The sequence below is a fragment of the Salvelinus namaycush genome, chromosome 20 (assembly GCF_016432855.1).
Source record: "Salvelinus namaycush isolate Seneca chromosome 20, SaNama_1.0, whole genome shotgun sequence".
Taxonomy (NCBI): Eukaryota; Metazoa; Chordata; class Actinopteri; order Salmoniformes; family Salmonidae; genus Salvelinus; species Salvelinus namaycush.
Genome location: NC_052326.1, coordinates 51,732,476 through 51,753,076, shown reverse-complemented (window position 1 = coordinate 51,753,076; position 20,601 = coordinate 51,732,476). Strand labels below are relative to the sequence as shown.

Sequence of the window (20,601 nt, the reverse complement as noted above, 5' to 3'; positions counted from 1 at the left end):
CGGGAGTTGCAGCGATGAGACAAGGCTTTAACTACCAATTGGATATCACAAAACTGTGGAGAAAAGGTGTGAAAAAATGTATTCAAATAAATGAAAAAGTGCATTCCGTCTTCCCTTCTTGCAGCTGGGCTATTTTGTCAGTTTGGAAGTCAAGATCATTAACAAGCTTTATCTTTGACTTACTTCTTCTAAATTGTGCTTAGACCGAACTCTTGGCCATATGTTCCTTTCTTTCCTCTCTGCCTCTAACAGACAGACTTTTGCTCTGTCTTAACTTCTGCTTTCATTACCCTTTTCTGAGCTTTAGGACCCACTCATACTGCCGTGTCAGCTAATTCCGCTTTTATCTTAGACCACCAGAGGTGTCAAACTCATTCTATGAAGGGCCTAGTGTCTGCTGGTTTTTGTTTTTTCCTTTCAATTAAGACCTTCACAACCAGGTGAGGGGAGTTCCTTACTAATTTAGTGACCTTAATTCATCAACCAAGTACAAGGAAGGATCAAAAACCTTCAAACACTCGGTTCTCCTTGGAATGAATTCATAACCTTATATAAAAAAAGGCAACTTTTCAGGAAGTGAAAAAAAAACGAATTGTCAACACATCACCAAATAATTGCTATTTTACCAAAAAGTTCAAATAATAATAATAAACGGTTATAATAGAGTTTTGCACACTTTATATGTGCACAACACATCACCGGGGGCAAACTACCTGCCCCCAGGACACCTACAGCACCCAATGTCACAGGAAGACCAAAAAGATCCTCAAGGACAACAACCACCCGAGCCACGGCCTGTTCACCCCGCTATCATCCTGTAGGCGAAGTCAGTACAGGTGCATCAAAGCAGGGTGTAACGGTCGTCCTCCTCCTCTTCGGATGAAGAGGAGGAGTAGGGATTGGACCAAAGCGCAGCGTGATAGTTTGACATAATGAATGTTTATTAAAGTAAAGACGAAAACCGAAAACACTTCAACAAACTACAAAATAACAAACGAACGTAGACAGACCTGAACTATGAGAACTTACAGATAACACGAAGAACGCACGAACAGGTACAGACTACAACAAACCGAAACAGTCCCGTATGGTGCAACATACACAGACACGGAAGACAACCACCCACAAACAAACAGTGTGAACAACCTACCTTTATATGGTTCTCAATCAGAGGAAACGTCAAACACCTGTCCCTGATTGAGAACCATATAAGGCTAATTACAGAGAGATATGGAGTGAGAGAGGGAGAGAGAAAGAGATGAGGTAATCAGAGTGAATTAAGACATTCTATAATGTACCATACAGATTCTGACTCTATTAAATAGGTAGCCACAGAAAAGCTACAGTAGCATGGATGAAGACCAATGTATCAGAAAACCTTCAAGACGTGACATAAAAATGTACCAACATCTATATGTGTCACCTGGGGTTGTTGATGCCGTTGTTCTCCAGTGAGTTACCGATGCGGATCTCAGCACCATCAAGCCTCTCAGGACAGCAGTCTCCTCTGTTGGTGAGGGTGACCTCTGTTATTCTGTACACATTCAGCAGGTCCACTCTCCACCACGGGTTTCTGTCTTTCAGAGTATGGGTGCAGGATCCATAGTGTGTGTTTCTTTTCCCATCAATGGCATCGGAAGCTTCGCGATTCCCATACAGTGATGACTGAGTGGCCACTCCGTTCAACGCCAAATTTCCTACAGGGACATAGCGAAAAATGTTTGAATACAGAAAGTACCTGTTTGATTGTTGTAAGCATAGCCTGTGGTTGACAGGACTTTATGAAGACTAGGGCCCTGTTGAATTAGGGCCCTCTGAATAATTCACCAGCTGACAACAAGGACGTAGAGGAGGCTACCTGAGGACAAACTGAAAACAGAGAAACTAGAAAATGTACATTTCCAAATTAAAATGTGCATGCTTGCTAGCTTGTATTTATGGTGGGAAATACGTTATAGTAGTGATAGTGAACTGCAGTACTAATGGTAATGACTGGTTATAATTGAAAAATGAGTTTGATTAATTGATTGATTGATTGATTTATTGCCTGAACAAGTGATACTTGATGTGGTGTCTGTATCTTGAAGGGTTCAAAAGTTACTAATACTGTTGGGGGTGATTTTATGCTGTTTTAAGCAACTTTAAATAGTTATAATTTATAAATATTTGGAAAATGTTAAAGTTGATTTTATGTTTGTAGCTGGAATGGTTAAAGTGCAGTAGCATTTCAAATGTCTACCATTGTGTATCGTTGGCATTTAGTCCGTAAAATGTTATGCTAATTCATGTGGCTCGCGACAGCAAAAGTTTCACTTTAAATATTTCAGACAAATTATTATTTAGAACCTTACATCCTTTATCTACTTCCCCAGAGTCAGATGAACCCATGGAACCCCGTGTCATGTCTCTGTGTCCAGTATGAAGGAAGTTAGAGGTAGTTTCACAAGCCAATGCTAACTAGCGTTAGCACAATGACTGGAAGTCTACAGGTAGAGTAGCTAACGCTAGCGTACCTGTATCTTGAGATACTGCTGTTTTAGTAACCACATCAACTACTTTCTCATAACTTTTACAAACATTTGACATTTTTAACACTTTCCCAACAACTTGGACAAAAAGTTACAGCATATGAAATCTGAAATCAGAAGTGTAATAATCTAAGTCTAGTGGATTAAATAGGTGATCTAACTGTCCCAAAGTAATATAGTTGTTATTGTATTATGTTATACAGACAGTAATTTCTAATAGTTCAGTAAATTGAAATGTTACCTTTGATCTTGTTGTTCATCTTCTCTGTCTCCCTCTGTAGCTGGTCTCTCTCATTAGCCAGGTTATTATTACTGGTCTGTAGCCGGTCTCTCTCATTAGCCAGGTTGTTATTACTGGTCTGTAGCTGGTCTCTCACTTTAATCAGGTTGTTATAACTGGTTTGTAGCTGGTCTCTCTCTTTAGTCAGGTTGTTATTACTGATTTGTAGCTGGTCTCTTTCGTCACAGTAATGCTGACCAGTGACTAAGGGAACAGTTAAAATATTAATCAATGATTATGTCACTGATGATTAAGAATGGTTCAGTGAAAACATACTAAACTTACAGTTGACACACAGGCCTATGATCCCAGCCAGTAGGAGAATACACAGCAATCCAAGACACAATGCAGCACCTCTGAATGAGCTCTTCCACCGCTGAAAATGTACTGAATCACACAATGTTTTCATACAATCTTTGCACCAACATGTTCATTTTTATTTTAGATGACAGAAATTCATTATTTTCTTTCAACTCAACCCCACCACCATAAGACTCAAACACAGACACTGTGTGTGTGTGTGTGTGTGTGTGTTTGTGTGTTTGTTTGTGTGCCGTGTGTGTGTGTGCGTTGATACCTGAATATTGAAAGCCATGTCTTGTTCTGGGCTTGACATACATGTCGTCATCAATATCCAAGATGTTCATTGTGCTGGAGTCATTGTCTTCTATCTGTGTTTGTATAGATTTCCTCAGATATCTTTACATATGATGGTTGCACATTACTAAATGTTTACTAAAGCTTACTAAAGCTTGTCCTGATAAACCGTTTAGACAAAAACACTTGAGACAAAAAGTAATATGCCAAATAAGCACACACAAACAGTCCGTTTCTCAGACCACCAGTGACACATTAGCCAAAGAAAATAATCAGAATATTAATACAAATGCAATGAAAAAACATTCTTACCATGGTCACAGTTAAATGGATTCATCCAAATATGTTGCACTGGTGTTGAAGTAATATGGAGGTGCGGTTTGAGCTGGTGGCAATGACTCAATGGCTTATTTGCCATGTTACCGTATTTGATTAAAGGCTAAAGTCTGATTGCAACACATGTTACTCAACACGTACGTCCATGTGAGATGATCTTGTTTTTTTTTACCGTTTATTAATTTATGCTGCTTTGAAAGTTGATAAACTTGTAAAACCACGTAGGAGAAAAGGAATTTCTAAGATTCTGCTGGGATTATGCACACTACAGTACATTACTCATGTATTTAGAATAGAAAGACGTGCACAAAACTGCAACAACAAAAAAAGCTTTCAATGAACATTATCTCACCAAGTTCCCCGATTTGGCGAAACATTAAGCGTATTGAATTGCCTAATTGTTTTCCATGTAGGACATTGTTTGTAGTATTGTTATAGAACATTTCCTCCTTTCCATTTCTCCCCCTCGGTCTCATGTCATGTTGTGTTCTCATTAGAACACAGTCAGTTAAGCGATCAGGCTTCATTTTGCCTCAGTCCTTCTCTGTCGCATCGAATGCCTTGTCACTGTTACAGCATTTAGATTAGAAAGACAGTGAGTCTCTCATAGAACAGGGACAGACATGGGTCCCTTTTACCATTTGTATTGTAAGGATAACTATACTATTAGGGACATCAAACATTCAAGCAGACTATATTAGCTCTAGTCTGGAGCTACTAGTTCAATTATGTTTAGGAGCATTTCTAAACTCTCTAAATGTTTGGATTTTTTAAATGTGACAACATTAACTATCATCCAAAACTGAATTATTTTTGCCATATTAAATTATTTTATAATCTGCTAATTTCCCTAATGTCGACAGTTTGTGTTCGTGCCTTACACAAGCTCCCATTTTCACAAGTTACAGTACTCATCGTTTTTACCTCAGATTGGTGATGTTAATATTAAAAGTTTATAGTCATCAAGATTTACACTAAATCGATTGTTTTAAACAGATTCATGTTTTTGGTTTGGTACCGTTTATTTTATCATATGGGGATGTCGGTCGCAAGACTTAGAAAGCAGTTGTCATTTTCAAACTCTTATGGCAAGGGAAAATTGGGGCGCTGTCTTTATAAAAGGCCACAAACAAATACATGGATTTAAATATTTTCTCTACATTGATGTGAGTGTACATATGCTAGCTAGCTAATTAGTTAGATCAACACAGGAAACAGACAACTGATCAACAGTGTCAAGATACTTTTCAGTGTGTTCCCAAAAGTCTTAACCCAGTAAGCAAAATTACATATTTTCCAGATGTTGAAGTTAGGTTCATTCTAGGTTCTGAATGAAAGGTGAAGTTTAAAATACGTATTTTACGGATGTTGAAAGTATGTATTTTCTGGACGTTGAAAGTACGTATTTTCCCGACGTTGACAGTGATTATTTTCCGGACATTGGAATCAGGTTAATTTTCTGTTCTGAATGAATTTTGAAAATAATTTCTCTACTTTTTTTACTGTACTGTTATGTGCTGTACTCTGTTGTGCTCTATGTTAACATTTGAGTAATTTATCAGATATTCTTACAGTTAGTGCATTCATCTTACAACAGCTAGCTGAGATTCAGGAGCTTGAGGATGTGTTGACAAATTTAATCAGGTGTGCTAGCTCTGGAATAGATCAATTACATGGAACGGGGACCCGACCAAATCTAAACCAAACATACAGTATATGTCCATGTTTGGGCCAAATCAATGCCAGTCTGGATCGTACCAAATCTGAACCAAACATGGATGTCCAGAAATCAACGTGTGGGGATGAGATTCCCTAAAACACGCCATTTCGATACAACTACGACTTTTTCGTAGCAGTGTTTTTAGAATCCAGTCCATGGACAATGATATTAAAGCCAGTCCGGACCGCACCAAACAAATAAGGCGGGTCCAGTCAGGACCAAAAGAAGACGTCCAAAAGACGTCTGTATAAGTCCCCTTACTGGGAAGTAGCCATCAACAAGTAAATACTAGAGGATGTCCTTGTCCCATCATGCTCTAGCGACTCCTGTGGTTGGCCGGGTGCTGACGCGGTGGCCAGTTGTACGGTGTACGGTTAAGCGAGCAGTGTGTCAAGAAGCAGTGTGGCATGGCAGGGTCGTGTTTCGGAGGAAGCATGGCTTTAGACCTTCACCTCTCCTGAGTCCGTACGGGAGTTGCAGCGATGAGACAAGGCTTTAACTACCAATTGGATATCACAAAACTGTGGAGAAAAGGTGTGAAAAAATGTATTCAAATAAATGAAAAAGTGCATTCCGTCTTCCCTTCTTGCAGCTGGGCTATTTTGTCAGTTTGGAAGTCAAGATCATTAACAAGCTTTATCTTTGACTTACTTCTTCTAAATTGTGCTTAGACCGAACTCTTGGCCATATGTTCCTTTCTTTCCTCTCTGCCTCTAACAGACAGACTTTTGCTCTGTCTTAACTTCTGCTTTCATTACCCTTTTCTGAGCTTTAGGACCCACTCATACTGCCGTGTCAGCTAATTCCGCTTTTATCTTAGACCACCAGAGGTGTCAAACTCATTCTATGAAGGGCCTAGTGTCTGCTGGTTTTTGTTTTTTCCTTTCAATTAAGACCTTCACAACCAGGTGAGGGGAGTTCCTTACTAATTTAGTGACCTTAATTCATCAACCAAGTACAAGGAAGGATCAAAAACCTTCAAACACTCGGTTCTCCTTGGAATGAATTCATAACCTTATATAAAAAAAGGCAACTTTTCAGGAAGTGAAAAAAAAACGAATTGTCAACACATCACCAAATAATTGCTATTTTACCAAAAAGTTCAAATAATAATAATAAACGGTTATAATAGAGTTTTGCACACTTTATATGTGCACAACACATCACCGGGGGCAAACTACCTGCCCCCAGGACACCTACAGCACCCAATGTCACAGGAAGACCAAAAAGATCCTCAAGGACAACAACCACCCGAGCCACGGCCTGTTCACCCCGCTATCATCCTGTAGGCGAAGTCAGTACAGGTGCATCAAAGCAGGGTGTAACGGTCGTCCTCCTCCTCTTCGGATGAAGAGGAGGAGTAGGGATTGGACCAAAGCGCAGCGTGATAGTTTGACATAATGAATGTTTATTAAAGTAAAGACGAAAACCGAAAACACTTCAACAAACTACAAAATAACAAACGAACGTAGACAGACCTGAACTATGAGAACTTACAGATAACACGAAGAACGCACGAACAGGTACAGACTACAACAAACCGAAACAGTCCCGTATGGTGCAACATACACAGACACGGAAGACAACCACCCACAAACAAACAGTGTGAACAACCTACCTTTATATGGTTCTCAATCAGAGGAAACGTCAAACACCTGTCCCTGATTGAGAACCATATAAGGCTAATTACAAACGACCTAAACATAGAAACACATAACATAGAATGCCCACCCCAACTCACGCCCTGACCAACTAAACACATACAAAAATAACAGAAAACAGGTCAGGAACGTGACAGAACCCCCCCCTCAAGGTGCGAACTCCGGACGCACCACCAAAAGTCTAGGGGAGGGTCTGGGTGGGCATCTGTCCACGGTGGCGGCTCAGGCTCTAGGCGTGGTCCCCATCCCACCATAGTCACTCCCTGCTTCCGTATCCCCCTCTCAATGACCACCCTCCAAATAACCCCACCTAAATTAAGGGGCATCACCGGGATAAGGAGCAGCACCGGGATAAGGGGCAGCTCCGGACTGAGGGACGGCAGCTCCGGACTGAGGGACGGCAGCTCCGGACTGAGGGACGGCGGATCCTGGCTGGCTGGCTCTGGCGGATCCTGGCTGGATGACGGCTCTGGCTGATCCTGGCTGGATGACGGCTCTGGCTGGTCCTGGCTGGATGACGGCTCTGGCTGGTCCTGGCTGGATGACGGCTCTGGCTGGTCATGGCTGGATGACGGCTCTGGCTGGTCATGGCTGGATGACGGCTCTGGCTGGTCATGGCTGGATGACGGCTCTGGCTGGTCATGGCTGGATGACGGCTCTGGCTGGTCATGGCTGGATGACGGCTCTGGCTGGTCATGGCTCGCTGACGGCTCTGGCTGGTCATGGCTCGCTGACGGCTCTGGCTGGTCATGGCTCGCTGACGGCTCTGGCTGGTCATGTCTGGCGGAAGGCTCTGGCTGATCCTGTCTGGCGGAAGGCTCTGGCTGATCCTGTCTGGCGGAAGGCTCTGGCTGATCCTGTCTGGCGGAAGGCTCTGGCTGATCCTGTCTGGCGGAAGGCTTTGGCTGCTCCTGTATGGCGGAAGGCTCTAGCGGCTCCTGTCTGGCGAAAGGCTCTAGCGGCTCCTGGCAGACGGACGGCTCTGAAGGCTCATGGCAGACGGGCGGCTTTGCAGGCTCATGGCAGACGGGCGGCTTTGAAGGCTCAGTACCGACGGGCAGTTCATGCGGCGCTTGGCAGACGGACAGTTCAGACGGCGTTGGGCAGACGGGCAGTTCAGGTGCCGTTGGGGAGACGGGCAGTTCAGGCGCCGCTGGGCAGACGGGCAGTTCAGGCGCCGCTGGGCAGACGGCAGACTCTGGCCGGCTGAGACGCACTGTAGGCCTGGTGCGTGGTACCGGAACTGGAGGTACCGGGCTAAGGACACGCACCATCAGGCTAGTGCGGGGAACAACAACAGGGCACACTGGACTCTCAAGGCGTACTATAGGCCTGGTGCGTGGTACCGGCACTGGTGGTACCGGGCTGAGGGCACGCACATCAGGGCGAGTACGGGGAGAAGGAACAGTGCGTACAGGGCTCTGGAGACACACAGGAGGCTTGGTGCGTGGTGTAGGCACTGGTGGTACTGGGCTGGAGACACGCACCATAGGGCTAGTGCGTGGAGGAGGAACAGGGCTCTGGAGACGCCCTGGAAGCCTGGTGCGTGGTGTAGGCACTGGTGGTACTGGGCTGGAGCGGGGAGGTGGCGCCGGAAATACCGGACCGTGCAGGCGTACTGGCTCCCTTGAGCACCGAGCCTGCCCAACCTTACCTGGTTGTATGCTCCCCGTCGCCCGACCAGTGCGGGGAGGTGGAATAACCCGCACCGGGCTATGTAGGCGAACCGGGGACACCATGCGTAAGGCTGGTGCCATGTAAGCCGGCCCGAGGAGACGCACTGGTGGCCAGATATGTAGAGCCGGCTTCATGGCACTTGGCTCAATGCTCAATCTGGCCCGGCCGATACGAGGAGCTGGTATGTACCGCACCGGGCTATGCACACGTACAGGAGACACCATGCGCTCTACTGCGTAACACGGTGTCTGCCCGTACTCTCGCTCTCCACGGTAAGTACAGGGAGTAGGCGCAGGTCTCCTACCTGACTTCGCCACTCTCCCTTTTAGCCCCCCCCCCCAAGAAATTTTTGGGGTTTACTCACAGGCTTCCAGCCACGTCTCCTTGCTGCCTCCTCATACCACCGCTCCTGGGCTTTAGCTGCCTCCCTCTCTTCAAAAGAGCGGCGATATTCCCCTGTCTGAGCCCAGGGTCCTTTTCCGTCCAATATTTCCTCCCAAGTCCACGAGTCCTGGTTCTTTGGCCGCTGCTGCTGGTTCCTCTCACGCTGCTTGATCCATGGTAGGTGGGTGGTTCTGTAACGGTCGTCCTCCTCCTCTTCGGATGAAGAGGAGGAGTAGGGATTGGACCAAAGCGCAGCGTGATAGTTTGACATAATGAATGTTTATTAAAGTAAAGACGAAAACCGAAAACACTTCAACAAACTACAAAATAACAAACGAACGTAGACAGACCTGAACTATGAGAACTTACAGATAACACGAAGAACGCACGAACAGGTACAGACTACAACAAACGAACGAACAAACCGAAACAGTCCCGTATGGTGCAACATACACAGACACGGAAGACAACCACCCACAAACAAACAGTGTGAACAACCTACCTTTATATGGTTCTCAATCAGAGGAAACGTCAAACACCTGTCCCTGATTGAGAACCATATAAGGCTAATTACAAACGACCTAAACATAGAAACACATAACATAGAATGCCCACCCCAACTCACGCCCTGACCAACTAAACACATACAAAAATAACAGAAAACAGGTCAGGAACGTGACACAGGGACCGAGAGAAAACGAATTGCCAACAAATCACATATTTACACATCAACAAATAATTGCTATTTTACCAACAAATTCAAATAATAATAATAAACGGTTTTGCACACTTTTATGTAGCAATTTCTTATTTTTTTTAATCATTGATTAGAACGGGCCGTGTCTGCACCAGTAAACACATTGACATTGCTGCGTTAATGCTCCATTAACTGACAAGCATGAAAGATGAATCATGTGAACCATTTATAAAGTGTGTAGGCATACTAATGATTAACAAAGACACCATTTGTTGTACTTTGTTGTAATCAATCGTTGCAATTGCAGTTGAATAACTTACTTTGTTTATTCCCAAAAGTCCAGGCGCACACTCCAGGCTGTAGCTAGCCCAATGGTCAGCAGATGGTAATATTGAGTCCTTTCATTTTACCGTCCAAATGTAACGGCTGTCGTCTTCCTCGTCTGAGGAGGATAAGTTAGAAGGATCGGAGGACCAATGCGCAGCGTGGTAATTGTTCATCTTGTTTTAATAAAGGTGAACACTCAAAATACAAAACAACAAAAGTGACAACCGAAACAGTTCTATCTGGTGGAGACACACAAAGACTGAAGACAACCACCCACAAAACCCAACACAAAACAGGCTACCTAAATATGGTTCCCAATCAGGGACAACGATTGACAGCTGCCTCTGATTGAGAACCATATCAGGCCAAACACAGAAATAGCAAAACATAGAAATAGAAACATAGACTGCCCACCCCAACTCACGCCCTGACCATACTAAATATAGACAAAACAAAGGAAATAAAGGTCAGAACGTGACACCAAAGGCATTGTATGCAGCCGGCTATACACTCCTATCCCCGTGGACTGGTTCGTACATAAAGCATTATTCATTCAGTCTGCAAAGGCGTTGATTTCCTTCTTAACTCTATTTAATAGCGAGAAGGTGGAACGAAACTGGGAAAATATGCCAACATTCTTTATGAAACACAATTTTCCTCCACCATGCTAAAGTGGTTAATACCTAGGATTGCTAGTCCTCGATGTTGACTATCGCGTGCAGCAACATCCGGAAGTAGCATTAGCCACTCTAGCATGCACCCTGCTCTGTAGCTCCCTGCTCTGTTGTTGACCCTCCTGTAGCTCCCTACTCTGTAGCCTCCTGCTCTGTTGTTGAGCGGCCAGTAGCTCCCTGCTCTCCCTGCTCTGCTGTTGACCCTCCTGTACCTCCCTGCTCTGCTGTTGACCCTCATGTAGCTCAGTGCTCTGTTGTTGACCTTCTAGTAGCTCCCTGTTCTCCCTGCTCTGCTGTTGAACCTCCTGTACCTCCCTGCTCTGCTGTTGACCCTCCTGTAGCTCCCTGCTCTCCCTGTTCTGTTGTTGAGCATCCAGTAGCTCCCTGCTCTCCCTGCTCTGCTGTTGACCCTCCTGTACCTCCCTGCTCTGCTATTGACCTTCCTGTACCTCCCTGCTCTTCCTGCTCTGGCTGTTCACCCTCCTGTACCTCCTTGCTCTGCTGTTCACCCTCCTGTAGCTCCCTGCTCTCCCTGCTCTGTTGTTGTGCATCCAGTAGCTCCCTGCTCTGTTGTTGACCCTCCTGTACCTCCCTGCTCTCCCTGCTCTGCTGTTGACCCTCCTGTACCTCCCTGCTCTGCTGTTGACCCTCATGTAGCTCCTTGCTCTCCCTGCTCTGTTGTTGAGCGTCCTGTAGCTCCCTGCTCTGTTGTTTCCCCTCTAGTAGCTCAGTGCTCTGTTGTTGACCTTCTAGTAGCTCCCTGTTCTCCCTGCTCTGCTGTTGACCCTCCTGTACCTCCCTGCTCTACTTGCTCTGCTGTTGACCCTCCTGTAGCTCCCTGCTCTCCCCGCTCTGCTGTTGACCCTCCTGTACCTCCCTGCTCTGCTGTTGACCCTCCTGTACCTCCCTGCTCTCCCTGCTCTGGCTGTTCACCCTCCTGTACCTCCTTACTCTGCTGTTCACCCTCCTGTAGCTCCCTCCTCTCCTTGCTCTGTTGTTGTGCAGGGAGGTACAGTTGTTAACCCTCCAGTAGCTCCCTGCTCTGCTGTTGACCCTTCTGTATCTCCCTCCTCTCCCTGCTCTGTTGTTGACCCTCCAGTAGCTCCCTGCTCTATTGTTGAGCATCCAGTATCTCCCTGCTCTGTTGTTGACCCTCATGTAGCTTCCTGCTCTGTTGTTGAGCATCCAGTATCTCCCTGCTCTGTTGTTGACCTTCCTGTAGCTCCCTGCTCTGTTGTTGACCTTCCTGTAATACACTGCTCTTCTGACCCCTGTTAGAAAGTTCTCTGCTCTGCTGTTGTCTGCTCTGCTCTTTGATGCCTGTTGTCTTAAACATTTCAAATAAGAGAAACACTATAAATACAACAATTTTAAATAAATTAGCTACATCATTCAGTGGCAATGTAGAATGTTAATCGATTTCATTACTTCAGCATTGCCATTTTCATATCAACAATTTATATTTTCGAAAGAAATCCAGAGCTGCCTAAACACTGACATTTTCCTTGTGATTATGTTCCTCGTCTGTCACTGGCCACTCTTCCGTAAAGCCCAGCTCTGTGGAGTGTACGGCTTAAAGTGGTCCTATGGACAGATACTCCAATCTCCGCTTTGCAGCTCCTTCAGGGTTATCTTTGGTCTCTTTGTTGCCTCTCTGATTAATGCCCTCCTTGCCTGGTCTGTGAGTTTTGGTGGGCGGCCCTCTCTTGGTAGGTTTGTTGTGGTGTATAATTCTTTCCATTTTTTAATAATGGATTTAATGGTGCTCCGTGGGATGTTCAACATTTTCGGATATTTTTTTATAACCCAAACCTGATCTGTACTTCTCCAAAACTTTGTCCCTGACCTGTTTGGAGAGCTCCTTGGTCTTCATGGTGCCACTTGCTTGGTGGTGCCCCTTGCTTAGTGGTGTTGCAGACTATGGGGCCTTTCAGAACAGGTGTATATATACTGAGATCATGTGACAGAGCATGTGACACTTAGATTGCACACAGGGGGACTTTATTTAATTAATTATGTGACTTCTGAAGGTAAATGGTTGTACCAGGTTTTATTTAGGGGCTTCATAGTAAAGGGGGTGAATACATATGCACGGACCACTTTTTAAAAAAAATTATATATTTTTAAAGAAATTATTTTTTACATTTCACTTCACCAATTTGGACTATTTTGTGTATGTCCATTACATGAAATCCAAATAAAACCTCATTTAAATTACAGGTTGGAATGCAACAAAATACGAAAAACGCCAAGGGGGATGAATACTTTTTCAAGGCACTGTAGATGTTCAGTCTCCCCTGTCCTCAGCTTTTCTCCACAGAACAAAGAAACAGTATGTCATTTATAACTCCCCACCCTAACCTGGGGTTGACCAATCAGAAGTCATTGCAGTACAACTGGGCCAATGGCCAAATAACAAGGATCCTGCTCCAGACTCATGGTACAGACCGTAGCACATGTAGCACACGTAGCTCTGAGTTCAGGAGTGACATTCCACAGATTCTAAACAGCTGTTGAACTGAAACCCAACTCCTATTTACATTGACAAATCCCTATTGGCCATTAGTACTCTCATCCTCTCATCCTCTGTGTTGTGTATTTATCTTCAAAATATTCTTATACTAGCGGTAACCTTGCTGATGACATGTTAGCTAGTCGTTAGCTAGCAACTGCCACGCCCATCTGATCAATCTGTTCACTCTTAAACAAGCAGAGATCATTTATGAGCAAAAAACATGGGGAGATGTAACTTTGTCTGTCAGATTCAATGACAATTGATTGGGTTACCCAAATCTATTTAGCTAGCTACCTAGCCATTTCATTTGCACTTTCCCACAAAACACAATATCAACAGCAGTTTTATATTTGAGAAATATTTGTCTTACTCCAAGTGCAACTTATCTCTGATCATATCTGGCAACTGTACTCAAACATGAACCCAAAATCTCCTTATAAAAGTGAAGATGCAGCCTTCTCTTCAAGAGCCATGGTGGAGATACAGGGTTTGACCGACTGCCTTGAGAGTCCATTGGCTCTCAAAGCAGTTGGTCAAACCCTGTATCTCCACCATAAGAATTTGGATGAAAAGCTATTTTGAATACATTTCATTAAGAATTTTGATGAAAAGCTATTGTGAATACATGTCATTGGTCAAGGGGCCGTGAAACAGATGAATACAGAGGTAAAGGGCAACCAATAATATTGATTCATGTCAAAACATTTAAAACACCAAGTTTGGAGTTACCAGGATTTCATCAGACAGTGATGATATGGAATGTGGCACTTTGAAAGCGCCACAGCTATAGCTGTGGTAGTTTGTCTGTAATGGTACACTACAGCTTTTTACAGTTTTTCTCAATCGCTTTGGCAAATTTTTTGAAACAGTCTTAACATTCTCAAACTGTAAGTGTCACAACTGTTTTATATGGACATCACAACTATACTGCATGTCTGCAAAATGTAGTAACCCACCCAAAACATTTCATTCATGATTCAAAACCTAGTTATTGTGTCAGCCAATGCCACCAAAATGAAACGTTTTTTTTTGTCATTGTGTTGAGCCGTACTGGTCAAAATGTCGAGATGTTTTTTCACCTTTGCAGTCAACCCTGGAAATGTTTGTTATATACAAATGTCCCTTTTGTTAAATTTTTGGGTTGACACTGACTGCTTGCTGTACTATACCAGAAGGTCGCTTTTGTCTAGCTGAATGCTATTGTGTATCACTGAGCTTTTTAGATACCCATCTCAACAGTAGGTAAAAGTTTCCTGGGAAAAGTCAATACTGTACAATACTGTAGTACACAGAAAAATAATATGCACATTTGCATGTATATAGTACATTTATTTTTGTCACAATGTGTTACATGCAAACAGAAAATACACATTTGCATGTCCATTTGTACATATTTCTTATATGTAAAGTCATACAGTTGAAGTCGGAAGTTTACATACACCTTAGCCAAATACATTTAAACTCAGTTTTTCACAATTTCTGACATTTAATCCAAGTAACAATTCCCAGTCTTAGGTCAGTTAGGATCACCACTTTATTTTAAGAATGTGAAATGTCAGAATAATAGTAGGGGGAATTATTTATTTCAGCTTTTATTTATTTCATCACATTCCACAGAAGTTTACATACTGTAACGGCAGCCTTCCCTCTCTTCGTCTGAAGAGGAGGTGTAGCAGGGATCGGACCAACACGCAGCGTAGCCAGTGCTCAACATGTTTAATTTACGACAAATAAACGTGAACACTTACAAAACAAAATAACAAATGTGGCAAACCGATACAGTCCTTTCTGGTGCAGACAAAACACAAAGACAGGAAACAACCACCCACAAAATCCCAACACAAAACAAGCCACCTATATATGATTCCCAATCAGGGACAACGATTGACAGCTGCCTCTGATTGAGAACCATATTAGGCCGAACACAGAAACAGACAAACTAGACACACAACATAGAATGCCCACCCAGCTCACGTCCTGACCAACACTAAAACAAGCAAAACACACAAGAACTATGGTCAGAACGTGACACATACACTCAATTAGTATTTGGTAGCATTGCCTTTAAATTGTTTAACTTTGGTCAAACGTTTTGGGTAGCCTTCCACAAGCTTCCCACAATAAGTTGGGTGAATTTTGACCCATTACTCCTGACAGAGCTGGTGTAACTGAGTCAGGTTTGTAGGCCTCCTTGCTCACACACACTTTTTCAGTTCTGCCCACAAATTTTCTATAGGGTTGAGGTTTGGGCTTTGTGATGGCCACTCCAATACCTTGACTTTGTTGTCCTTAAGCCATGTTGCCAAAACTTTTGAAGTACCCATTTGCGACCAAGCTTTAACTTCTTGACTGATGTCTTGAGATGTTGTTTCAATATATCCACATAATTTTCCATCCTCATGATGCCATCTATTTTGTGATGTGCACCAGTTCCTCCTGCAGCAAAGCACCCCCACAACATGATGCTGCCACCCCGTGCTTCACGGTTGGGATGGTGTTCTTCAGCTTGCAAGCCTCCCCCTTTTCCCTCCAAACATCACGATGGTCATTATGTCCAAACAGATCTATTTTTGTTTCATCAGACCAGAGGATATTTCTCCAAAAAGTACAATCTTTGTCCCCATGTGCAGTTGCAAACCGTAGTCTTTTTTATGGTGGTTATGGAGCAGTGGCTTCTTCCTTGCTGAGCAGCCTTTCAGGTTATGTCGATATAGGACTCATTTTACTGTGGATATAGATACTTGTATACCTGTTTCCTCCAGCATCTTCACATGGTCTTTTGCTGTTGTTCTGGGATTGATTTGCACTTTTTGCACCAAAGTATGTTCATTTCTAGGAGACAGAACGCGTCTCCTTCCTGAGCGGTATGACGGCTGCATCCTCCCATGGTGTTTATACTTGCGTACTATTGTTTGTACAGATGAATGTGGTACCTTCAGGCGTTTGGAAATTGCTCCCAATGATGACCCAGACTTGTGGAGGTCTTCACCATTGTTTTTCTGAGGTCTTGGCTGATTTCTTTAGATTTTCCCATGATGTCAAGCAAATAGATACTGAGTTTGAAGGTAGGCCTTGAAATACATCACAGGTACACCTCCAATTTACTCAAATGATGTCAATTAGTCTATCAGAAGCTTCTAAAGCCATGACATCATTTTCTGGAATTTTCCAAGCTGTTTAAATGCACCGTCAACTTAGTGTATGTAAACTTTTGACCCACTGCAATTATGATACAGTGAATTATAAGTGAAACAATCTGTCTGTAAACAGTTGTTGGAAAAATTACTTAGTAGATGTCCTAACCGACTTACCAAAACTATAGTTTGTTAACAAGACATTTGTGGAGTTGTTGAAAATGAGTTTTAATGACTCCAACCTAAGTGTATGTAAACTTCCGACTTCACCTGTATATTGCGGCACTGTAAACTTTTGGGGGGCTGAGATACAGAGGGCTATATCTGTCTGCTAATACTGGACTAGTAAAGGCCCAGTTCTGTCTGCTAATACTGGACCTGTAAAGGCCCAGTTCTGTCTGCTAATACTGGACTAGTAAAGGCCCAGTTCTGTCTGCTAATACTGGACTAGTAAAGGCCCAGTTCTGTCTGCTAATACTGGACTAGTAAAGGCCCAGTTCTGTCTGCTAATACTGGACTAGTAAAGGCGCAGTGCACCACTTTCGTTTTTTTATTCAGATTTTTCAGGGGGTGCCCTCAGTTCTCCTACTTCCCGCGGCTTCTCATTTTGCTGAACCCTTCACTACTCTTTTGCCTCCTGCTGTTTTATGAAAAACTGGGATTATTTGGCTAAGGAAACATTTCTGGTTGGTTTCAGTGAATGTCAAACAGTTAGGAAGGGATAGTTTCAAAACAGAATTGAAAAAAAGTAGCAGCAAGTATGTTGAATGACCAACTAATGAGCAGGGCCTCACAAGTTTGACGGTCATCAGTCGATCTGTGCTTCCTACAACACATTGGTGAGGCTGCCTTCCAGGTTAAACAGGCAGTGTCTTAAGAAGCAGCGCGGCTTGGCGGGTCATGTTTCTGTCGTAACAGTCATAACCTCCTTGCATCTGCAAAACCCAGAGCCTTACTTATGATTCAGTACTACACAAATTGGTTTAATTATTTATTTACTAGCTAATTAAATGGGAACACAGGATAAACATACACACTGCACCGGTTATTGTCTAGAGACTTAATTCGCTGAAAACAGGTCCCTAGCAGAATGACAAAAACCTGGCTGCTTGTTAAAGAAGAGATAGAGAGGGACAGAGACACTTAACATTGGTACATTCAGAAACTACTCTCACCTACAGTAACCATATACTTTGCAGACAAACCGCCGGCCACTTTGAGTAAGAAATCATGAATGTATTTACGTGAAATGCCTGGGGCCACCGTTGAGCTCTCGCTGAACAGGGCCGCCTTAGAAAGGGGGTTGGGCCTTTTCGCGGCACGCTTGTGAGGCTCTGATTGTCCAAAATGGTTCTGACAAGTCTTATACTGTTGTCCTTCTTTGTAGTTGTCCGGTATCCAGCCTTATCGATGGTTTCCCAGTGGGGTGATGAGAGTAGCGTAATACAGTGGTTTGAGCAGAGTAGCAGAATGGTCCTTCTTAAATTTGCTTTCGAAGATACTTTACTTAGGACAGATAATCAGCCATACCAGTGGTTGTCCGGGAGGTGACTATCGTCTCTACCTCGTGTTGAGATTCAGAGTTCAAACCACTTTAAACGTGCAGCTGCAGCTTCACAGCTTTCTGGTCTGGAGTGTACTTTCTTAACCCATCATTTATACAGTTTGCAGGAAAGGGGTGGTTCTGGCAGGCTGACACGCTCTCTGAACTCACTCAGGGCGGTAACTACTCACTGTGCAAAGTCCATGGTTAACAATTATCTCTTATAACTTCTCAAATCACATCCGCCTCTTAACAAAAACACTTTCATAATTTTTTATATTACATGCAAAACTCATAGTATGGAAACTTCATACATGTAGTGGGTATACTTTCCAAGGTACAGTATTTCCTTTATTAAATGTTTAATGACATCACAAAATAACAAACTCAATTACATTAGTGTTCTATAGATCACCTCTGACCATTCCCCATGTTCTAAGTTAAAAATATTGTTCCAGTATTCGCTTTTGAACATGTCAGAGTTTCAGTGGGAAAAGGTCTGTTGAAAGAAAGGACATTCCTTTGAGTGGATGTTGAGAGCGCAAGCCTGGATCTTCTCCTTTGATTTACAACAGGACGTGAGTTTTTAACCCCCCACTAGTTCAAATCAAATCAAATCAAATTGTATTTGTCACATGCACCGAATACAACAGGTGTAGACCTTACAGTGAAATTCTTACTTACAATCAAATTTATTTATATAGCCCTTCGTACATCAGCTGATATCTCAAAGTGCTGTACAGAAACCCAGCCTAAAACCCCAAACAGCAAGCAATGCAGGTGTAGAAGCACGGTGGCTAGGAAAAACTCCCTAGAAAGGCCAAAACCTAGGAAGAAACCTAGAAAGGAACCAGGCTATGAGGGGTGGCCAGTCCTCTTCTGGCTGTGCCGGGTGGGGATTATAACAGAACATGGCCAAGATGTTCAAATGTTCATAAATGACCAGCATGGTCAAATAATAATAATCACAGTAGTTGTTGAGGGTGTAGCAAGTCAGCACCTCAGGAGTAAATGTCAGTTGGCTTTTCATAGCCGATCATTAAGAGTATCTCTCCCTCTCCTGCGGTCTCTAGAGAGTTGAAAACAGCAGGTCTGGGACAGGTAGCACGTCCGGTGGACAGGTCAGGATTCCATAGCCGCAGGCAGAACAGTTGAAACTGGAACAGCAGCAAGGCCAGGTGGACTGGGGACAGCAAGGAGTCATCATGCCAGGTAGTCCTGACGCATGGTCCTAGGGCTCGGGTCCTCCGAGAGAGAGAAAGAAAGAGAGAAGGAGAGAATTAGAGAGAGCATACTTAAATTCACACAGGACACCGGATAAGACAGAAGAAGTACTCCAGATATAACAAACTGACCCTAGCCCCCTGACACATAAACTACTGCAGCATAAATACTGGAGGCCCTTAACGAGGGGACTAATTCAACTAATTCAACTGTGGATTAAATCGACTTTAGTACATGCTGTTAAAACCCCAGGAAGAGTAGCTGCTGCCTTGGCAACCGCTAATGGGGGATCCATAATAAATAAAAATACAAGAGGCTGTACTCTGCAATAGGAAGGTGAGTAACAGCAACTTAATGTGTTGACAACACTGTACATAAAACAACTGTGATGCTCTTTTTAACGTTTTATAAACTCAGTAGAGAAAGCATGTTCACTTGGGATTGTTTGGGGTTGTTTGGAGTAGGTCTATCTGTTTAGAGTTGTTTGGAGTAAGTCTGCCTGTTTGGGGTTGTTTGGAGTAGGTCTGCCTGTTTGGGGTTGTTTGGAGTAGGTCTGCCTGTTTGGGGTTGTTTGGAGTAGGTCTGCCTGTTTGGGGTTGTTTGGAGTAGGTCTGCCTGTTTGGGGTTGTTTGGAGTAGGTCTGCCTGTTTGGGGTTGTTTGGAGTAGGTCTGCCTGTTTGGGGTTGTTTGGAGTAAGTCTACCTGTTTGGGGTTGTTTGGAGTAAGTCTACCTGTTTAGGGTTGTTTGGAGTAAGTCTACCTGTTTGGGGTTATTTGGAGTAAGTCTGCCTGTTTGGGGTTGTTTGGAGTAGGTCTGCCTGTTTGGGGTTGTTTGGAGTAAGTCTACCTGTTTAGGGTTGTTTGGAGTAAGTCTACCTGTTTGGGGTTATTTGGAGTAAGTCTACCTGTTTGGGGTTGTTTGGAGTAAGTCTACCTGTTTGGGGTTATTTGGAGTAAGTCTACCTGTTTGGGGTTGTTTGGAGTAAGTCTACCTGTTTGGGGTTATTTGGAGTAAGTCTGCCTGTTTGGGGTTGTTTGGAGTAAGTCTACCTGTTTGGGGTTATTTGGAGTAAGTCTACCTGTTTGGGGTTGTTTGGAGTAAGTCTACCTGTTTGGGGTTATTTGGAGTAAGTCTACCTGTTTAGAGTTGTTTGGAGTAAGTCTACCTGTTTGGGGTTGTTTGGAGTAAGTCTACCTGTTTAGGGTTGTTTGGAGGAGGTCTACCTGTTTAGAGTTGTTTGGAGTAAGTCTACCTGTTTGGGGTTGTTTGGAGTAAGTCTACCTGTTTGGAGTAAGTCTACCTG

At 43.6% G+C, this 20,601-nt stretch overlaps 2 protein-coding genes across 6 annotated transcripts in view; one reads left to right on the top strand and one right to left on the bottom strand.

Moving 5' to 3' along the window:
• Nucleotides 1-5,933, bottom strand: LOC120065495. Of its 5 annotated transcripts, none has more exons than XM_039016546.1 (6): nt 3,718-5,933; nt 3,386-3,507; nt 3,094-3,195; nt 2,770-3,012; nt 1,424-1,697; nt 1-53 (listed from the first exon to the last, which is right to left on the bottom strand). In XM_039016546.1, exons 2-6 carry the CDS (start codon nt 3,453-3,455, stop codon nt 32-34), a joined length of 711 nt encoding a protein of 236 aa, XP_038872474.1. In that variant the 5' UTR covers nt 3,456-3,507; nt 3,718-5,933; the 3' UTR covers nt 1-31. The 5 variants fall into 5 exon arrangements, with proteins under 5 accessions (XP_038872474.1, XP_038872473.1, XP_038872472.1 ...); XM_039016545.1 differs by having other exon boundaries at nt 3,386-3,479; XM_039016544.1 differs by lacking the exon at nt 3,386-3,507.
• grip2b (glutamate receptor interacting protein 2b) overlaps nt 1-20,601 on the top strand; it is a 190,285-nt gene that overhangs the window by 34,871 nt on the left and 134,813 nt on the right. The window lies entirely within an intron of this gene.

Excerpts from the sequence above, each read along its gene's own strand:
- LOC120065495 (XM_039016544.1), bottom strand. The coding sequence starts at position 3,823 with ATGGCAAATAAGCCATTGAGTCATTGCCACCAGCTCAAACCGCACCTC. Across the intron at positions 3,013-3,093 it reads CATAGGCCTGTGTGTCAACT|TCACTGGTCAGCATTACTGT; the intron begins GTAAGTTTAGTA and ends CTGTTCCCTTAG. Across the intron at positions 1,698-2,769 it reads GATGAACAACAAGATCAAAG|GAAATTTGGCGTTGAACGGA; the intron begins GTAACATTTCAA and ends ATGTCCCTGTAG.